The sequence below is a fragment of the Boleophthalmus pectinirostris genome, unplaced genomic scaffold, assembly GCF_026225935.1.
Source record: "Boleophthalmus pectinirostris isolate CB_2022bp ecotype Guang Dong unplaced genomic scaffold, ASM2622593v1 HiC_scaffold_18, whole genome shotgun sequence".
Lineage (NCBI taxonomy): Eukaryota > Metazoa > Chordata > Actinopteri > Gobiiformes > Gobiidae > Boleophthalmus > Boleophthalmus pectinirostris.
Genome location: NW_026571133.1, coordinates 44,120,680 through 44,141,579, shown reverse-complemented (window position 1 = coordinate 44,141,579; position 20,900 = coordinate 44,120,680). Strand labels below are relative to the sequence as shown.

The following is a 20,900-nucleotide window of genomic DNA, read 5'->3' as shown; positions in this document are numbered from 1 at the left end:
TAGACTAGCCCAAGACCCTACACCTGACCCGCTGCCCTGGTGTGTCTGGTTGAAGGATGGGTCAAATGCAAGGAATTCATTCATTTATAAATGATGAATTATATTAAATGCATTCTCATTCATATTGAATCTCTCCCTCCCCCTTTCTTTCTCTCTCTCTCTGTGTCTCTCTCTCTCTGTCTGTGTCTCTCTCTCTCTCTGTCTCTCTCTCTCTCTCTCTCTCTCTCTCTTCTGTGTCTCTCTCTGTCTGTCTGTGTGTCTCTCTCTCTCTCTTTCTGTCTCTCTCTCTCTCTCTCTCTTTCTCTCTTCCCTTGTTCTTCTCGTCCTGTCCCGTGTCTTCTCTTGTCCTCCAGTAGGGGGCAGTATGGTCCTGTACGCGTGTCTCCGCGGACGCACGTTAGCGCTGACGTGTTTCCGCGGCCCGGCGCAGACATGGCGGCCCCGGAGCGGCTCACGGGCTTCACGGGGCGGCTGGCGGTACTGCTGCTCTGCCTGTGCTCCGTGCGCTCGGTGTCCGGGCTCCTGGAGGGTCTGTACTGCGGGACCGAGGTCTGCTATGACGTGCTCGGGGTGTCGCGGGACGCCTCCAAAGCGGAGATCGCGCGCGCGTACCGGCAGCTGGCGCGCCGCTTCCACCCGGATTCCACCCGATTCAGAGCCGAACCCGGGGCCGAGAGCGCGGAGGAGGCGCACCAGCGCTTCCTCCAGATCGCCACCGCCTACGAGACGCTCAAGGTTTGTGCTGGACTGCAGGCGGCTGGGATTTGGCCCGGTTTAGTTCGGGTTTAGTTTGGGTTTAGTTTAGACCCACTGCAGTAGGCCTGTCGGTCCTGATGTCCCTGTTAGTCCCGCTTTAGTCCCAGTTGTACCAAAGACTAACGGCACCAGCCACGTGTCACTGTCCTCAGGCCTGTCCAAAGTAAACAACAAGTGCAGGACAAAAGAGGACACGGACCAGGACTCTGCCTCAGGACTGGACTAAACCAGAACTGAACCAGGACTGAACCAGAACTGAACCAGGACTGAACCAGGACTAAGTAGGACTGCAGTACAAACTGGGACTAAAACATTTGAGGCTCCAGGGCTCAGTAGTGCAGCGGTCAGAGGTTCAATCCCAGCTCTGAACAACTGCATAGTTGCACAGCCACATTGTGTCCTTGGGCAAGGCACTTCTCCCACCTTGTTTTTGAATGAATGCATTAAGACGGTAGGCCTTTAATAGTTGTCTCATTCATCAGTCACTGGAGTTTTATTCTTAGGCCTGTCATGATCATGACTATGGACTTCTGGTTCAAAACATGACAGATGGAACATTTTCACCTGGGGACTTGTCCTTTGTTCTAGTGGTAGTGTTTTTTTCAGTTCGCTCATTTGTTTTGTTCTGTCAGTTGAAAAAAACAACAACAACAACAAAAACGCACAACTGTATATTCTACAGAACCAAGGGTTTAGACTGAAGCCACACACACACGCACACACACAGAGACAGACACACGCACACACGCGCACACACACGCACACACACACACACACACATGAACACACGCACACACACGCACACACACGCACACACACACACACACACATGAACACATGCGCACACACAGAGACAGACATACGCACACGCGCACACACACACCCGCACACACACACACCCGCACACATACACCCGCACACACACACACCCGCACACATACACCCGCACAGGCACACACACAATTTGTGTGCTTAATAGGGTAAGATATATATTTTCTTCTATTTCCCTGTAATACTGCACTTATAGATAAAAAAAATAATAATAAAATAGTTCAGTGGCCTTTTCATACTTAGTCCAGGCTACATGTCACTAAATGCTAAATAAATGTTGTGTATTCATTGCAGCTCATGTTCATTTACAGTTTTTGGGGGGAGGTTTTAGTCAGGCTGGCGCCACCTAGTGCCTCCGCTCAATTTCATTCCTCTCCAGCAACTAGGTCTGGAATCAGAATAAACTAGACAGTTTGCAAGAATCCCGGACCTTGTAGAGCGCTCACCGGCCAATCAGCTGTGAGCTGTGAAGCCATGACTTCAAACTCGTCACGTCTGTACAGCACAACAGTAAACAAAGCGTCGAGATGGATGTAGACGAAGACAGACATTCTGTGTTGGCAACGATTCCCGAGATCAAAGATTTAAAGCTGGAACAAAGAGAATGTTTGGTGAATTTTATCAAGGAGAAAGACGTTATTGTCCTTCTTCCTACAGGATTTGGTGCATTACAAATGTCACAACCAAATAGCAGCGATTGGTTAAATAAAAAAAAGTACCCACCTACCGTCGAGTGAACAAGCCCTAATGCTGCGAGGTCACACGGTTTCCACCAAGTGAAACTGGCTGATGAATTGTGCTAGGGAAGTCCTGCTTTAGGGTTACTTCAAAATGAAGGAGAAGTGTTAGTCTATTAAACATTTTATTCAGATTTCTATGGGACAACAGCAGAAAGGAGAAGTGAGCGATCTGAACGTTTGGCACTTTTTGGTATTTCTCTGTAAAAAGTCAGATTAAACTCACGATTCACAAGTTTCATCTTTTTTTTTTTTTTTAAATAAAAACTTTGTTTCCTAGTTCTTCTTTCTGCAGAAATAGTACTTTTTCCATGAACTCCTCCTGCAGGTGTAGTCATGTGAGTGCAGTTTGGGTCAGATTCACAGAAACTGATTGTGGCCTTTTTCAGCCCTTCACTGTGTTGTGTGACACTGTGAGTGCTGCTGATGGGGCAGATTGGCTGCCTCTCTTCAGTCAGTCTGTCCTGGGGCAGATGTGGCAGGAGGAATGATGAATGTTGACTCTATGAATACAGTGTTTATTTGCACATGTGATGACCCCCTCTCTCTCTCTCCCTCTCTCTCTCTCCCTCTCTCTCTCTCTCTCTCTCTCTCTGTCTCTCTCTCTCTCTCTCTCTCTCTCTCTCTCTCTCTCTCTCTCTCTCTCTCTCTCTCTCTCCTCTCTCTCTCTCTCTCTCTCTCTCTCTCTCTCTCTCTCTCTCTCTCTCTCTCTCTCTCTCTCTCTCTCTCTCTCTCTCTGCTCTCTCTCTCTCCTCTCTCTCTCTCTCTCTCTCTCTCTCTCTCTCTCTCTCTCTCTCTCTCTCTCTCTCTCCTCTCTCTCTCTCTCTCTCTCTCTCTCTCTCTCTCTCTCTCTCTCTCTCTCTCTCTCTCTCTCTCTCTCTCTCTCTCTCTCTCTCTCTCTCTCTCTCTCTCTCTCTCTCTCTCTCTCTCTCTCTCTCTCCTCTCTCTCTCTCTCTCTCTCTCTCTCTCTCTCTCTCTCTCTCTCTCTCTCTCTCTCTCTCTCTCTCTCTCTCTCTCTCTCTCTCTCTCTCTCTCTCTCTCTCTCTCTCTCTCTCTCTCTCTCTCTCTCTCTCTCTCTCTCTCTCTCTCTCTCTCTCTCTCTCTCTCTCTCTCTCTCTCTCTCTCTCTCTCTCTCTCTCTCTCTCTCTCTCTCTCTCTCCTCTCTCTCTGCCTCTCTCTCTCTCTCTCTCTCTCTCTCTCTCTCTCTCTCTCTCTCTCTCTCTCTCTCTCTCTCTCTCTCTCTCTCTCTCTCTCTCTCTCTCTCTCTCTCTCTCTCTCTCTCTCTCTCTCTCTCTCTCTCTCTCTCTCTCTCTCTCTCTCTCTCTCTCTCTCTCTCTCTCTCTCTCTCTCTCTCTCTCTCTCTCTCTCTCTCTCTCTCTCCTCTCTCTCTCTCTCTCTCTCTCTCTCTCTCTCTCTCTCTCTCTCTCTCTCTCTCTCTCTCTCTCTCTCTCTCTCTCTCTCTCTCTCTCTCTCTCTCTCTCTCTCTCTCTCTCTCTCTCTCTCTCTCTCTCTCTCTCTCTCTCTCTCTCTCTCTCTCTCTCTCTCTCTCTCTCTCTCTCTCTCTCCTCTCTCTCTCTCTCTCTGTCTCTCTCTCTCTCTCTCTCTCTCTCTCTCTCTCTCTCTCTCTCTCTCTCTCTCTCTCTCTCTCTCTCTCTCTCTCTCTCTCTCTCTCTCTCTCTCTCTCTCCTCTCTCTCTCTCTCTCTCTCTCTCTCTCTCTCTCTCTCTCTCTCTCTCTCTCCTCTCCTCTCTCTCTCTCTCTCTCTCTCTCTCTCTCTCTCTCTCTCTCTCTCTCTCTCTCTCTCTCTCTCTCTCTCTCTCTCCTCTCTCTCTGTCTCTCTCTCTCTCTCTCTCTCTCTCTCTCTCTCTCTCTCTCTCTCTCTCTCTCTCTCTCTGTCTCTCTCCCTCTGTCTCTCTCTCTCTCTTTTCCTCTTTCCCTCTCTCTCTCTCTCTTTCCTCTTCCTCTCTCTCTCCCTCTCTCTCTCTCTCCTCTCTCTTCCTCTCTCTTTTCCTCTTTCCCTCTTCTCTCTCTCTCTCTCTCCTCTCTCTCTCCCTCTCTCTCTGTCTCTCTTTCTCTCTCTCTCTCTCTGTCTGTGCCCAGGATGAGGACTCACGGCGGGAGTATGACGACATGTTGGACCACCCGGAGCAGTACTACCAGCACTACTACGCCTACTACAGACGCAGGTTGGCCCCCAGAGTGGACGTGAGGCTGGTCATCCTGGTCACCATCTGTGCCATCTCTGCGTTCCAGGTACAAGAGCAGGATCGTGGAGCCGTTCACTCCTGACTACAGTCAAAATAAGACTAGTCATTCTCTCTGATGACAACAGAGTCAGCTCCTCTGTTTTTACAGGAAATACTATTTGCACAGTTGTAATATATACCAAAATATACCATAATATGGTATATTTTTTTATTTATATTCTTATATTGTTTGCAAGCCTTTATTTGATCATAGTTTTTTTGTTTGTTTGTTTTTTATGTTGTTCAAACAAGTTCCTGTTTGTGAATTGTGTTGCACATGTTGATCTGTGTGGGGACACAGGTCAAGTTTATGGAATCAAATCAAAATATAAAGAGCCAGTGTAAGTTCTGACAAGTCCCTGTGTGGGCCTCTTGTATGTGCAGTACTACAGCTGGAACAGCAGCTACAATGAGGCCATAAACTACCTGGTGACTGTGCCCAAGTACCGGCTGCAGGCGGCAGAGATGGCCCGACAGCAGGGCCTCCTGAGCCGGGCCAAAGAGCGCGGCAAGAACCGCAGGAGCAAAGAGGAGATCCGCGAGCACGAGGAGGAGGTCATCCGCCTCATCATCAAGACCAAGATCGACATCAAGGGCAGCTACCAGAAGCCGCGGGTCTGGGACATCCTGCTCTGCCAGCTTCTGCTGGCACCCATCAGCCTGGCACGCTACGTGGCCTGGTACGTGTCCTGGGTGTACCGCTTCAGACTGCGCGGGCAGGAGTACGGCCAGGAGGAGAAACTCTACCTCATCAGGTACTGAAAAGCTTCTTTTTTTTTTTAACTGATAAAAATCTATAATCACAGGTGCAGCAGTGTGCAGGTGACAGATAAACATCTGACTGAAGTTTGTGAAGACAAAACCTGAAGCAAACTCTACATAAACACACCAGAGCAGAGACCACACAGGCACAGGGACTGCAGAGTTTTGTTAAGATACACTTCCCTGAAGGGAAAATTGTCATCTGCATTTGACCCACCCCCCAACGCCACAGGGACAGACTGTCTGGAGCAGTGGGACCCAGCTCCACATGTCCAGCTAGTCTTGGTCAGGACTTCATTATCTGGAGGATTTGACTTATGGTGCATATTTTGAGTTGATGGGGGAAAGAAGACCAGCAACCTTCTGGCTGTGAGGTGAAAGTGCATACCATAAAGCTGGTGTATACAACATTTAGATTTCATTTTTTATATTTCATACATTTTTATAGGAGCATATTGTCACAGTGTAACTTAAAGAATAGCGACACAGAAATGCAGTGATGGAGTGAGCAGAAGCAGAGCTTTACTAGAGCCTCACTCCTTCACATGGAACATTTGCTGTTTATTACATACACGACATTCAAATATCCAAATACAAAACATTCAATATCCAGGTGTGGTCCTAGTCCAAAAAGGTGCAAAAAATGATTTTCCAGATGTTTATTCTTGTGTAATGTATTTGTTTCAGTGTCACCCATACCCAGGCCCATACACACATAGTGTGCATGAGCTTATTTATCTCTGTGTGTGTGCATGTGACACCCATACCCAGGCCCTGGGTATGAGCCTGAGCCTTTTGATCAGTGAAATAGATGCTGAAGATGTAAAAATGTACATTTGTCTTTACAATGTCATGTTCTTTGTGATCAGGTGTAAATATCTACATTAGCAAAACTGTAATAACTGTGTGATCTCTCCAAATCTGAGTCATTCCTGTGATTTCAGGAAGAACATGAAGATGTCTCAGTCTCAGTTTGACACTCTGGAGGACAGCACTATTGAGGATTTCCTGCAGAGGGAGCTGTGGATCCGTGAGAACTACGAGGTGAGCTTCTAGACCAGGACATGTCTCCAGATCACTCAAATGTGCCACTGTCTTCGGATTGTATTTCAACACCTAAAGTGGCCTGTATTTTTATACATGCTGAAAATCAAATGATCAGCTGACACTGATTTTGTTTCCAGTATTTTTTTTTCTACAATGCAGACTGAAGTGATTTAAGAGGTTGTACTTAAAGGCACAAATCATGGCATTTGTGTAGATGAGCTTGCTGCTGTTTATATTTTCAAAATTATGTTTGTTCTCTAACAAGCCCCAGGGTCTTCAGACAATAAAACACCTCTGTTGCATTTTGTCACTTGAAAACGATCATTGTGCTGTGAAAGGGAAACACTGTTGACGTCACTTAGCCTCTTTGTCAAAAATGACTTTTTGGAGCGTTCTGTTAAAAGTCATTCCCTCATCAAAAAACATGTCTGAAGAGGTTTTAGATGTTTGAGTCATCTAGCAATCTCTCCCAGGCCTTATTCATACCCTCCTGCCCAGAGCCAAACAACACAATTTTTCATAATTGTACAAAAGCACAATACAGTGCTCTGAAGGGGGAGTGACCCATCGAGCAAATGGAGGGAAGACTCAGAGCCATACACTGTGTAAATAAGGGGATGTAGCTAACCCGCTAGCTGCTGCAATGCAACATCCTCACAAAGTATAGAAATCTGATGTGTGTGTGCGCAGGTGTACCGGCGCGAGCAGGACGAGGAGCTGAAGGTGCGCATGGCCACAGACCCCCGCATGAAGAGGTACCGCCGCTGGATGAGGAACGAGGGCCCTGGACGCCTCACCTTCTCTGACGACTGACGCTATGAGGGGCCAGCTCAGGGCCAGCTCAGGGGCCAGCTCAGGGGCCAGCTCAGGGGCCAGCTCAGGCCGATGGAGGCTGACGGAGGCGGACGGAGCTGCTGGAGCTGCTGGATCTGCTGGAGCTGCTGTAACGCTCTATGAGACATGGCAAATCAGACTTGGAGTCTGGAGCCTTAGTGTCCTGAAGGCTTTGCAACATTGGGCAGTAACATGAAAGTGAGAAACTCCAGGGCTGTGGAGACATAAGGCTCGAAGACCACAGGCCACTGGGCAGAAACAGCCCCATCTAGTGGTCACAGCACAGACTGCAGTTCCTTCTACAGGACTATCACCTGAAGTGTACTCTGTACGGTAGCCCTGCAGGGATATCCCCAGAGGATAGTCAACATTTTCTAAATATAACTTGTTTAAAATGTTTAAATTGTAGAAAATAAATGTAAAAGGTCAGTTGAAAGTGTGTCTTTTTTTCTACTGAGGGAACTGAACCAGACACATTTGCACTAATGCAACAAGGAAGCTACACCGGCCCACATTTGTACAATGCTTGCACAGTTGTCAGTAATAACAAACCTCCATGTTTATTTTGGGTTGTTTGGGTGCTTAGTTTTTGGCTTCTACACAAACCTCAGTGCTGCGCCCGCTGCTCTGTGATTGGCCCAGCAGTGGGCGGACCAATTTGAATGTTACAGCGGGAGTGTCTCAAGATGGATTCTCGTGTGTTTGTGAACTCACACATGTCAGAGTTAAGCAGCCTCACAGACTAAAATGGAAAAAAAGGACAAGACACTGATTTAGAGTAACCATAAAAATTAAACATACATTTAAAACATACAAAACAAACAATACAACGCAGAGTAATAGCTCATAATAAGGCGATTAGCGACAAGAATGAGCAAAGAGCCACACAAACTAAAGTGAGGGCTGGAGCTTCATGCCACAGCCCCTCAGCCCCTCAGCCCGTCCCTGGCTCTGGGCTCTCCTCTCTGGGTCTGTGCTCTCCTCTGATGGGGCCGTGCTGGAGCTCACACATGAATCCAAGGCTTAAGTGAAACAAAGCTGCGTCGCATTTCTCCAAATGTGCCTGTGGTTTTGTGAGAAGGTTCCCGTCTCTGTGCTCACACAGATCAAACTCAAGTTCACCTCATGTCAGCACAAATCAAAAGGATTTTTTTTTTTTTAAGAATTCAAAAATACTGCCATGTGATGTTAAACTTGACCTCATGTGTCCTCAAATACAAGGTAAACATCTTAAAATCAAAATCCAACTTATCTTTTATTGAAAATTATTGTAATGCCGATTTATTCTTGATTAAGATTCTTGATGGCACATTTATTAATTTCTTAATGTTATCATTTTGGTTTTAAAGCAGAAAGACTCATTTGTGTTGCCAGGTTCAGTGCTGAAATCCAATGTGTTTAAACCTAAAATGTCTCTGATCTGAATGATCTCTACCTAAAGCCCAGCACCTGCACCTGTCATGAGTCAGTGCTAGTGCAGCCTCTGCAGCTCAGGGAGGGAATTCTGGAGGTTCTGAGCTTCACATGAGACCTGTCCATATATCACAGGTTTGAAATTGCAAGTTATGACTTGGAGTAAAGTCAGACTTGAAACTTGACTTGATAGAATGAACTAAGACTTGGGACTTGACTTGGACTTGATGCTTCTTTTTTAGAAATCCCATTTTTCTATACAGTTGATACTTTCAGTTCCTATTTTACAGCCCCACCCAATTCTCATGTTATGAGGGATGGAACAACAAAAATACTACGACATCCTATTGTCAAATGTCCTTGCATAAATACATTATTTTGAACTACATATACTGTGATCCTCTGCTATATTTCAGTGCAGTGATGAAATAACTGTTATTAAAATCTTTTCAGTTGTAATTCTTTGGATAATGACAGTAATGATTCACACTAAGGTCTTGTAAGCATTTAAAAAGAAAAAAGTATCACATCTATAATTCTGTTAGCCTCTCCAAAATAGCATAATAAATATATCATGACATTTGGATATGATTACACCCTTATTTCACTTTTTAAGTAGAACAATGTGGTTTACAATCCATCTGAGATGCAAAAAATATAAGCTGTATTTTTATACATATATTTGTATATGTACTTTGCTTCAAATACTTGAAAGGCCTCAAAAGCTCAAAGCAGAGGACTCGGATTTGTGGGCCGCTGACTTGAGACTTGACTCGGACTTGAGGCCAAAGACTTGAGACTTGCAAACTAAGGACTTGGTCCCACCTCTGCCATATACGGAGAATGAGGAGCAGGTTTAGGCACTGACAACCCAGGCTCAGCTGTGATTGCAACAGTAAGTGCGTGAGTTTGTGGAACCAGTCATTAGGGGCACTTTAGGAGCACTTTCAGGAGAAATGGGACGCGGCCCAGAGCTGCTGCTGCTGAAGGACACATGAGAAGCACAGACACCTCGGGGGGTCCAGTCAGTTTGCCATGGAGCTCAGATCAAACACATGTTACAGTCAAAGTAAGATTTGTACAAAACTGCCCCACTTGCCATGGCCTCTTCGGTCGAACAAGCATGGATATTTTTACAGCTTTTGTGTACAAATATATTCCTCCCAAAGATTAAGTCCTTGTTTCTTGTTCTCATAAATAATAGAGGACATTTAGACGGTCTGCAACATTGACAAGATTTGGTCCAAATGATAAACATATGAACATGCATGAAGGATCGCTGAAATCAACTTAGAACATTTGTTTAGTTGTAAAGAAATTTGCAACGTTTAAGTCAATTTCTGTTTTTTATAAAATATGTTTTTAAAAATCTGAAGACACAAATCACCACATGAAAGACGCGTTTGCGATGCTGGGTGTGACCGAAGCACAGACACTGCTCAGGCTACATGTGCAATAAGACCTGCGTTTGATAGGACACTGTACAGGAGACATCAACACAGCTCACATCATATCGCTGCTCCTCACACCGCTGTCTTGGAATTTGGTTTTTCATTGTGTTTGCAAAGCCAATCAGAAAGTGTTGTGTTGGCTGCATTTCCAGGTGGTTCTTTGTGAAATGTGGTCTTGTACTCCTTAGACACAGGCTACATTATTGGCTTTTTCAGAGTACGTTTTCTGCAAACAAATGTAATGGACACACATCTAGAGCCTGTTTAGTCCTGGTTTAGTCCTGGGTCAGTCCTGGTTTAGTCCTGGTTTAGTCCTGGTTCAGTCCTGGTTGTTGAGCTCTCCTTCAATTTGGGTCTCCTTGTGTTTCTGGAGAAGGACAGAGGATGGGGACATGATCTGTCTCCTTGTTTCACTTAGTGTGTGTGATTGTTGGGTCTTGGGCCTGCTCACATTGTACAGCCTTGTGATTTGGGGCAAGAATAAATGGTGGTTTTTGGGGGCGCTGGGCTGTCCTCCATAGTGCTGCTGTCTTTTGTCCAGGGCTATGTCTCATTACGACGTCTTGACCAGGTCATAGACGTAGATGAGGAAGTCGTCGTCAAACTTGATGAAGTACACGGAGGGCTTGGCCTCCACCTGGTGGATGACCATGCCTGTGCGCTTGCCTCCGTCCTCTTTGGCATACTCCACCTGCTTCCCCACGAGACTGTCCACCACCTCCCCGGGCTCGCGCTCCGCCGGCCCACCCTCATCTGCAACACAACACGCACACGGGACAGGTGAGAGCCCTGTCAACACAATCATTACATGCACAGAGAAATCCCAGTGTGCTAAACCACCAGCCCACTCTATCCCAGACTACAGTAGGTCAAAGAACACAACAAGTGAGAACAGAGGATACAAGGTGCTCAGGGGCATCTAGTAATCTATCAATGGCACTGAAACTCTACCTATAACTGCTAATAAAATGAACTATCATACACAGAAGTACACTTGATTTTCAGACATGAGGAACTGCTACTCTCAAAGCTATTTGCTCACTGCAGCACAACAATTTAAAGGTCCTATATTATGCAAAATTGACTCTTGTGTGCTTTCAGCCATGTTTTAATACAGAAACATACTTGGAGTTGTGTTTTGTATCATTCACACGTTTAGGAAATCTTTTATTATATCTTCTATTATCTGTGTCTGAATCCATCTCCAAAGCTCAAAATGCTCTGTTCCACCCTGTGATGTCTTGAAGGGGTAGGTTTCAGTTTAACAGCTCCTCTTACCTTTAGTTCAGCAGAGGCAATTCCAGGGCGGAAAATATCCAACTGATTTTAGTGAAGATGTATGAAGTTTAAAACAGAGTGGAGCACTTCTGTATTACCATGTGACATCACAAGGTGGAACAGAGTTTTTTTCTGAGAGAATAAGCCTAATATACAGGGTTTGTGTGTTAAACATGGTAATGAAACAAAACACAACAAGGGATACACGATCCAGCCATTTCAGTTCTATTACTGATTTTGATATTATAACATTAAATATCTGCCGATACCCAAGATCATCCAATACCAGTACAGAGAGTGAAAACTGCATTTATATTCTTTAAACAAAAATAAAATAAACAAAACTGATTCAAATATATCACACAGTTACTTATCCCACAAGTAACAACGAAACTGTAAGAGTTCAAATATATAAATATTATATAATTATATCTTGGCCAACTACGACTAGTAAAGACCTGCATGAAGTTTGTCCCCCCATCAAACCTACAGAAAAATTATGTCTATCGTTTGTGCTTCTTTTGTGCTGTTTTGTGCTGCAAAAAGTTTGTTTGTGCGATTATGATTCTTAAGATATTAACAGTTTTATTTCCAGTTGATGACGTCATCCGGCTCCTCAAAATGTTAAATAACCTCAAAACAGGCAGAAAATTATATGAAATGTTTGTATTTCATTTGTGCTGTTTTGTGCTGTGACAATTTTCATTTATTAATTTATTATTTATACATTTTCTCCCTGTCTGAGGTTATGTAACATTTTGAAGGGGCCAAAAATAAAACTGCTAAGAACTTAAAAACTGTACTCACATAACTAAACTTTTTGCAGCACAAAACAGCACAAACGAAGCAGAAACGATGGACACCATTTTGTGCTGGGGGCTGGCTGGCCACTTTGATCTAGAAAAGAATGGTTAACATCTCAAAAACTAAAGCAACACCATCAAAACTTTTTGCAGCACAATACACCACAAACAACTGACATAGTTATGGCAAAGGTAGGAGGGGCCAACTTCACGCAGGTCTAGTAAATTGTCTTATTACATTAATTTACATGTTCAGCCACATCGACTGAACCGATATTTGGAAGCACCTGATCAAGATCATTTTTCAGTATTGGTGCACATATCCAGGGATCCAGCGGGATCAATATTATAATATAGATCAAAAAATAGCCGATGGGCCCGTTAACAAAGTGAGTGGATCAAAACAAAGCAGCATGTGCTCGGTGAAGAGACTCTAGTTAGTCATTGCTTCAGTGCGGTGGCCCACAGAGCCAGGACAGTGCTCACTGTTGTCAGGCATGATGCGCAGGTCTCCCTCCTTGTAGTCATCCAGGAGCTGGTACATGTAGAGCACAGGGTCCTTCTCGTAGGTGATGTAGAACCAGGAGGTCATGATGGGTGCGCGGGCCAGGACCATCCCTCTCCACTCCTCCTTGGGTCCCTCCTCAGTCTCAAACATGTGCTCCACTGCTTTCCCGATCATGGCGTCGGCCAGGCTCACATCGGTCAGCCGCGACTTGGCTGTCCACACAAACACAAGTGTGACAGACTGCACACACAAGACCAAAGAGCACTCCTGTGTCTGCGGCTCATACTGCTCTCCTCCAGCCACAAACACACTTCACAACAACTATACACTGCTGACATTAGGGCTATTGATATTTTGCAGCTGATGTCATCAACTCTCCCTAGAGGATTGAAGCTAACTAGAGGCACTGCTCTGTCTGAAGATCTATTACTCAAGTTAGACTTTCATTTGAGCTTTGTTTTAACACAGTCTGAATTAGCTGACACTACATTGGTTGAGCTGATTCTGTGCCATTAAACAAGTCCCTCTCAAAGAACACTGCAGGTTTGTCACTCTCACCTTTTTATTGAAAATCACCTAAACAGGATCATGAACGCTCGTATTGATCACACACTCCTGAAAATGTGCTGTTTAAATCCATTTTGTTTTTTTGTTTTTATTTTCAAACTTTCTTTGACAGTGATTGCTAATGTGCGTATTGTGTCACCATGGCAACTGCTGAATATTCCACCACAGAGATACATGTCAAACACCCCCAGCGTGATGTCAATGTTAGGGGAGTGCAAAAATATTGATATATCGCATTGCTTAATGTGCTGATACAGTATCGATGTCGTGGGCCGGTGTATCGATATATCATCAAGAATATTTTTTGGTATATTTTACCCAATTATTTTACAGTTACAGAGGTACAGTTTTGTTGTTTGTTCAGAGGAAGCAAACTTGTTCATACAACTCATTTGACATTTTCACTGTTCTGATGACTAAAATGTTTGTGTTTCATATGAACATTACACAAGAAGAGGTTTAACAAACACTTTTAGTATCACAGCCACGATTTAGCCATTATTTTTTATTGAACAGTATCTAATCAATTTGAAATATATAATAACGAATCGGAGCGATTTGAAGGCTCAGTGTATCGAGATATGTATCGTATCGTGGCCCATGTTTCGAGGTATGTGTCGTTTCTGCAACTTCTTAATGATACCCAGCCTTAGTCAATATCAATAACAAGACGATTACTGAAGCGCAAAGGCTGCAATTATTTACATAATAAAAGGTTCTCTGCAATGAACAACATCTCCTGTAAAACCAGTTAAACCACATAGTTGAGCTCTACTGTGTGCTGATGTTCGAGCTCTGTGTCTCACCCAGTCTGTCCGGCAGCACCTCGAGGCCCTGCACGCGCTCGTCTTTGTGCAGCTCCAGGCCGTACACACAGTCAAAGCCGTCGTACTTGATCAGGTAGAGGGAGGGGTTCACCGGCACCTGACACAAGGGTGGGACACTTCAACTACTGCACATTTGTACTCACCCCCCCCCCCCCGAGCTTAGAGGTAACACCTAGTGTCACACTGAGGAGGGAGTGAGGAGTACCTAGTGTCACACTGAGGGAGTGAGGAGTACCTAGTGTCACACTGAGGGAGTGAGGAGTACCTAGTGTCACACTGAGGGAGTGAGGAGTACCTAGTGTCACACTGAGGGAGTGAGGAGTACCTAGTGTCACACTGAGGAGTGAGGAGTACCTAGTGTCACACTGAGGGAGTGAGGAGTACCTAGTGTGAGGAGTGAGGAGTACCTAGTGTAGGAGTACTAGTGTCACAGTGAGGGAGTGAGGAGTACCTAGTGTCACACTGAGGGAGTGAGGAGTACCTAGTGTCACAGTGAGGGAGTGAGGAGTACCTAGTGTCACACTGAGTGAGGATACCTAGGTCACAGTGAGGGAGTGAGGAGTACCTAGTGTCACAGTGAGGGAGTGAGGAGTACCTAGTGTCACAGTGAGGGAGTGAGGAGTACCTAGTGTCACAGTGAGGGAGTGAGGAGTACCTAGTGTCACACTGAGGGAGTGTACCTAGTGTCACAGTGGGAGTGAGGAGTACCTAGTGTCACACTGAGGGAGTGAGGAGTACCTAGTGTCACAGTGAGGGAGTGAGGAGTACCTAGTGTCACACTGAGGGAGTGAGGAGTACCTAGTGTCACACTGAGGGAGTGAGGAGTACCTAGTGTCACAGTGAGGGAGTGAGGAGTACCTAGTGTCACAGTGAGGGAGTGAGGAGTACCTAGTGTCACACTGAGGGAGTGAGGAGTACCTAGGGTCACACTGAGGGAGTGAGGAGTACCTAGTGTCACAGTGAGGGAGTGAGGAGTACCTAGTGTCACAGTGAGGGAGTGAGGAGTACCTAGTGTCACAGTGAGGGAGTGAGGAGTACCTAGTGTCACACTGAGGGAGTGAGGAGTACCTAGTGTCACAGTGAGGGAGTGAGGAGTACCTAGTGTCACAGTGAGGGAGTGAGGAGTACCTAGTGTCACAGTGAGGGAGTGAGGAGTACCTAGTGTCACACTGAGGGAGTGAGGAGTACCTAGTGTCACAGTGAGGGAGTGAGGAGTACCTAGTGTCTCACTGAGGGAGTGAGGAGTACCTAGTGTCACACAGTGAGGGAGTGAGGAGTACCTAGTGTCACACAGTGAGGGAGTGAGGAGTACCTAGTGACACAGTGAGGGAGTGAGGAGTACCTAGTGTCACACTGAGGGAGTGAGGAGTACCTAGTGTCACAGTGAGGGAGTGAGGAGTACCTAGTGTCACACTGAGGGAGTGAGGAGTACCTAGTGTCACACTGAGGAGTGAGGAGTACCTAGTGTCACAGGAGTGAGGAGTACCTAGTGTCACAGTGAGGGAGTGAGGAGTACCTAGTGTACACAGTGAGGAGTGAGGAGTACCTAGTCACACTGAGGAGTGAGGAGTACAGTGAGTGAGGAGTACTAGTGTCACACTGAGGGAGTGAGGAGTACCTAGTGTCACAGTGAGGGAGTGAGGAGTACCTAGTGTCACAGTGAGGGAGTGAGGAGTACCTAGTGTCACAGTGAGGGAGTGAGGAGTACCTAGTGTCACACTGAGGGAGTGAGGAGTACCTAGTGTCACAGTGAGGGAGTGAGGAGTACCTAGTGTCACAGTGAGGGAGTGAGGAGTATCTAGTGTCACAGTGAGGGAGTGAGGAGTACCTAGTGTCACAGTGAGGGAGGGAGGAGTACCTGGTCCAGCACAGTGCCCTTCCACACAGCATGAGTGGCTCCGTCCTTCCACACATGCTGGATGCGGCAGCCCACCATGTCCCTCCGCGCAGGCGACACGGCCTTGGCTCCCCCAACACTGCCTTTGTGCTTTCTAATCAGGGAGAACACAACGCCTTACTGTAGTCTGTGCAGCTGCATTTGTAAATGATTGTGTCTGCTTCAGTAAATATGGCTGTTCCAAAATCTGATATGTTGGATCATATTCAATGAAACTTTTTTTTTTTTAACTTTCAACAGCTTTTAGATGCCATTGCAATAAAAAGGCGTCATGTGACAGCACGAATCATGTGACCGGAGCGTCTTACTTGTGGGGATTCTTCTTCTTCATCATATTTACAGACACACCTGCATGTCCTGAGAAGAGAGACAGGTGAGAGGGTTAGGATGGTAGACAGGTGAAGAAACAGACACTTGTCTGTAAGGACAGAGCATAAGCAGACCTGCATCAGCAGTGTCTCTGTCTCCCAGTGCGCTCTTCATTCATCTGGAGGCAGACAGGCAGCGATCGCCGCCACCCCCCGAGGTGTGAGCTGGGCCTGGGGCTGAGGGCTGAAGCCGGGGAACTGTGGAGAACACCAAACAAAAGGAAACAATTAGACCTATGATAAACTTTCATTCCACATACAGTTAGACTGCCACAGGATAGAAGTGTGTCTGTGGGTGTGGTGTGTGTCACCGCACTGTGTCAGAGGTGCACTGATCTTGAGGTGAACAGTTGTCACACTGCTGCTGGCACACTCTTACCTGCGTCATCACATGGGAGTACTAGGGGTGGGCGATATCTCAATATTTTTAATATATCAAGATTTTTTAAAAACTATATATGAACTATATATGACTTATGAAATATCGTATATATCGATATAATGCTTATATTCAATTTTGATTTCGCCGCTTTGCTTGTTTGTTTCTCTGTCGCCGCCCGCGCGCCTCCGCCTCCCTGATTTTGTTCGTGTCTCATTCACTCGTCACTATCGCCGTGAACGCCGAAAGTTGGTGCCAGTGAAAAGCTTCTAGCGCCACGAAACTTTTCCACCATTTACAGACAAAACCATCAGCAGCACATCCTCACATTCCACCGAGTCGTGTCCTTTAGTCCAAAAGAAGTTGAACCGCAAGAGCGGCACGTGGAGTGCGCTGTTTATGCAAATTAGCCATGCGCTTTTTAAGTTTCGTTTCTGTAAAACGTAAACAAGTCTGCGCAAAGCTGCAAAAAAAAAAATAAAAAAAATAAATAAATAACATAAAATAAAAATAATTAACACTATAATCTCAAACGGGCTGATGTGGCTCTTGAGTCGTTATGCTGTATATCTTGTAAAGTTTAGTAATGTAAATTCTATTTATGCAGAAGATTTTAATTAATAATCTGTTGCAGTGTCACTTGTACAAAAGTGTTTGGAAACGTTGGGTTTGATCTGCAGTGGATTGTGGGATTAAACCTCAGAGCTCCTTCTGCTGGATAATAACATGGATCTGTTAAAATAAGGAACATCCTGAGCTTCTTCTGTTAAAAGAGTTCATGTTTATGATTATGATCTGGATAACAGAGTTAATGCAAAGATGAGCTTGAGTTAAGTTGTTTTATTTATGAATGAAACAAAGGAAATATGTTTTATTTCTTTTATTTGACAGTTAAATTATTATTTATGTAATTAGGGTTTTTTGTAATCTTAAATGTTCCTATATGAACTGCCGACCTCTTACACTTACATTTAAAAAAAAAAGGACCTTGTGGAATTTGGCATATTTGTTTTTGCAGTTTTCTGTTTTAGGGGGTTATTTTTTCTTGTACAGATATCGAGATATATATCGTATATCGAGATATAGCAAAATATATCGAGATATATTTTTTGATCCATATCGCCCAGCCCTAGGGAGTACCATAAAGCTGCTTTCAGGAACATCTACACTCACTGTTTACAAACACATTTATCTCAGACAGAAATAAAGGCAGCTCCCTTAGCTATGATGCCTGCATCACTGGTTGTCATGGTAATGTGTAAAAAGATGGTTCCCTGTTGTTGCTATGGCACCTGCTTCACTGTAGTCAAACCTTTATCAGTTCTTGTTTTATGCACTTGTAGTGGGGTGAGAGATTCACAATTCATTTGTTAATTCGATTCGTCATAGGAATTATCCTGATTACAAAACCATCAACAGGTTCAAGTGGCAACATGGGAATGGACTGTAAGATTAACAGCAAAAGTGCAGAAATAGTATTGTAGCAACTGTAGCCTTTTGCAGCACACTGTAGCCTTTTAATAGTTTATTAAAATGAACAGAATGAATGATCAGTTAAGATTTTGCATAGTTCCAAAACAACTATTTCTATATTGTGCTTTTTTTTTTTTTTTTAATCTCCACCTCCACTAATCCTCGGCCTGCAGTATCCTAAATTATAAATGCATTTCAGTCAGTTTAGATGATAGTTTAAAAAAGAAACACAGGATGAGCTCTCGTCACATAAAGCTGCAGCAGGAGGAGACCGGGACCCACACAACAGTGTAAGGCTTCCCAGAAGCCTTCTGAGCCACTGGGCCCATGATGAGGACCTGTGACTTGTGCTTGGACCGGCTTCTCCAGACCAGCACTGGCCAGACCCTGAAGAACATTACAGCAGCAGCTCCAGACCAGCACACTCTCACATGTGCTCAGGGCCACATAGCCAACGAATCACATGTCAATATGATTGCATCTTTTTGCAATTATGACTGAACAGAAGAAGCCCATAGCATCCTGATGTACATCCAAACATGTAACCATTGTTCTTCTATTGTCTGTCAGGTCCAGAGAAGTGAGAACACAGCCTTACATCTTCTTAACTAGGGCCGTTTCACTGAGGACGGTGTACTGAAGCTGATGTGCAGTGGTGCCACAAATGCAGGACAATTGAGTGAATCATTCCACATGTTGCCTTTGACGTATGTTTGAGCTACCACAGCTTTTATAAGGCGTGGGACATTAAAAATGTTTGAATATTTTAGCACTCTCTCCCTGTTCCAATCCTCCTTATAGGTTAGCTATAAGATTCTGTGCAAGACTACACCCACAAGCCTACGTCAGCCATGCTCCCACACCAATTCTCCACAAATATACAAAACATGATAAAAAACTGTACACAGCAACGTCACAAACCTGATGCGATATACTTCATGTTCATTAGCGAGAGTCACACTGATTGTGAAAGGGCTCTGAAGGGGGAGCAAAGGAGGGGAGACTCAGAGCGTCAAACACAAAAGTGAAACTAATAAAACATTTGTGTATGTTGTTTTCATTTGTTTCTTGACCTAAATATGTTATGTGTTAGCAGTTAATACCCCATAGAATTAAAATTTCTCTCTTTAATCTTAGGTCTGTACAACATCTAAACGGAAAAATATTCCAATTTGCAGAACTGCAATTGATGATTTGCTTAAGTGAGCTTATTCAGCAGGAAGCCTGAGGGCCATCAGAAATGTGTCTGAGGGCCGCATCTGGCCCCCAGGCCATAGTGCACTGTTGTTAAACACTGTGCACTCCTTTCAGCTTATGTCCTCAGATCCACAAACACAGTGAAACAGCCAGAGATGTGGGAGGGTTTTATACCAGATGCCCCTCTTGTCAAAACAAGTCAATTACGACACACGTAAATGAACATGAGCAAAAGGATTCTATTATTAATTTAGGAGAGTTTGAGTGAAAAAGCACCTCACATAAACAGTTTGAGGGGCCATGTGCCTGACCCTTCTGTTAGTCCTTCATGACAAATGAACACTGTACACTGTACTGCAGCTGAGGGGACCATCACTTTACTCTGTGGTTACTCTGCACTGTCTTTTCAGTCAGCTCAGCCAGGATTCGGACCCACAACCTCCTGCGGTGAGACACGTGACCATCTGAAACTGATTCAGGTGATGTGTGCAGGTCTGGAGCGACACCTGTCTGGAATGCCCCTTTATGGAGGGGGGAGTGCGGATGCTGTACCGCAGTGTGCACCTCTGACTCTTTGCAGGAGCGGACAGAGGCCCAGACCCGCGGCTCCGTACCCTCGGTACACCGGAGCAGGTCTGAGCAGCTCCCGTTTGTCAGAGCGGAAATCATCCTAAACATCCGCAAAGCAGCGCCCGCCATGTTTGTACTCACAGAGCCGCAGAGCAGCGCTCGGGCTGGAGGCCCACGGCGGAGACCAGCGCACTGTTTACCGACGAACAGCAGTCGCACCTCGGTCAGACGGGGCGGTACCGTCCCCTCCCTCGCTGGACACACCGTCAACCAGAGCGTCGGTCCACCGGCGGTGTACGGTTCGTCCGCTCCGCTGGTGATCCCGGTTAGCCTTTAGCATGTACCGAGCGGACACGGGCCCGGGGCTCGGGGAGAACACTGCGGACGGTGTCGGTTCGCACAGCCCATTCTGTCCGGTCCAGGAACCAGCGAGACTACGGCGGCACGGTGCTTCCGGCGAGCACTTCTAAATAAAAGCGTTTCAATAACAAACACCAATGTCTCCGTATGACAATCGTGTCCAACACTACACTCAGGGAGGAGAGGGACACTGTGTCCCTGCCAGCCCGAGGGCCCAGGGCCCATAGAAAAGTCTTCTCCACGAGCATGCATGTTCTAAAGACGGTTTGGGTTTATACAGTCTGTGGTGGAGGTGCAGTAGTGTCATTTACTGAACGTCACAGGCTTTTATTTTCCTAAGCAAGTGACTTCCGGTGTGTCTGCGTGTATCTGAGCTGACTGAGACAAACTGGACTGAGTCAAGTCCAAGTCCATCTTCAAAGGCAAAGGTGCGTCAGGCCAAATATCTCACTGTAAGATCATGAAATACACGTTAGGTTTAGTTCATATTATGTTGTACATTATAGCTACAGCCTGTCCATATGAGCATCAGGCTTAAGGGGCCCCCAGAGATCTGTGGAAAGTCCCCATTCTGCATTCACACTCAAGCTACATTTA

At 45.5% G+C, this 20,900-nt stretch overlaps 2 protein-coding genes across 3 annotated transcripts; one reads left to right on the top strand and one right to left on the bottom strand.

The window, feature by feature from the left end:
• Positions 1–416: 416 nt before the first annotated feature.
• Positions 417–7,648, top strand: dnajc25 (DnaJ (Hsp40) homolog, subfamily C, member 25). Its single transcript, XM_020938331.2, has 5 exons — positions 417–735; positions 4,424–4,576; positions 4,954–5,324; positions 6,276–6,375; positions 7,069–7,648. Exons 1-5 carry the CDS (start codon positions 433–435, stop codon positions 7,189–7,191), a joined length of 1,050 nt encoding a protein of 349 aa, XP_020793990.1. The 5' UTR covers positions 417–432; the 3' UTR covers positions 7,192–7,648.
• A 336-nt stretch (positions 7,649–7,984) lies between these two features.
• LOC110172441 (spindlin-Z) lies at positions 7,985–20,407 on the bottom strand. Of its 2 annotated transcripts, none has more exons than XM_020938308.2 (7): positions 20,085–20,407; positions 16,400–16,522; positions 16,265–16,313; positions 15,918–16,050; positions 14,039–14,156; positions 12,644–12,877; positions 7,985–10,829 (listed from the first exon to the last, which is right to left on the bottom strand). In XM_020938308.2, exons 2-7 carry the CDS (start codon positions 16,437–16,439, stop codon positions 10,630–10,632), a joined length of 774 nt encoding a protein of 257 aa, XP_020793967.1. In that variant the 5' UTR covers positions 16,440–16,522; positions 20,085–20,407; the 3' UTR covers positions 7,985–10,629. The 2 variants fall into 2 exon arrangements, with proteins under 2 accessions (XP_020793967.1, XP_055009594.1); XM_055153619.1 differs by having other exon boundaries at positions 20,163–20,407.
• Between the last annotated feature and the right edge of the window lie 493 nt (positions 20,408–20,900).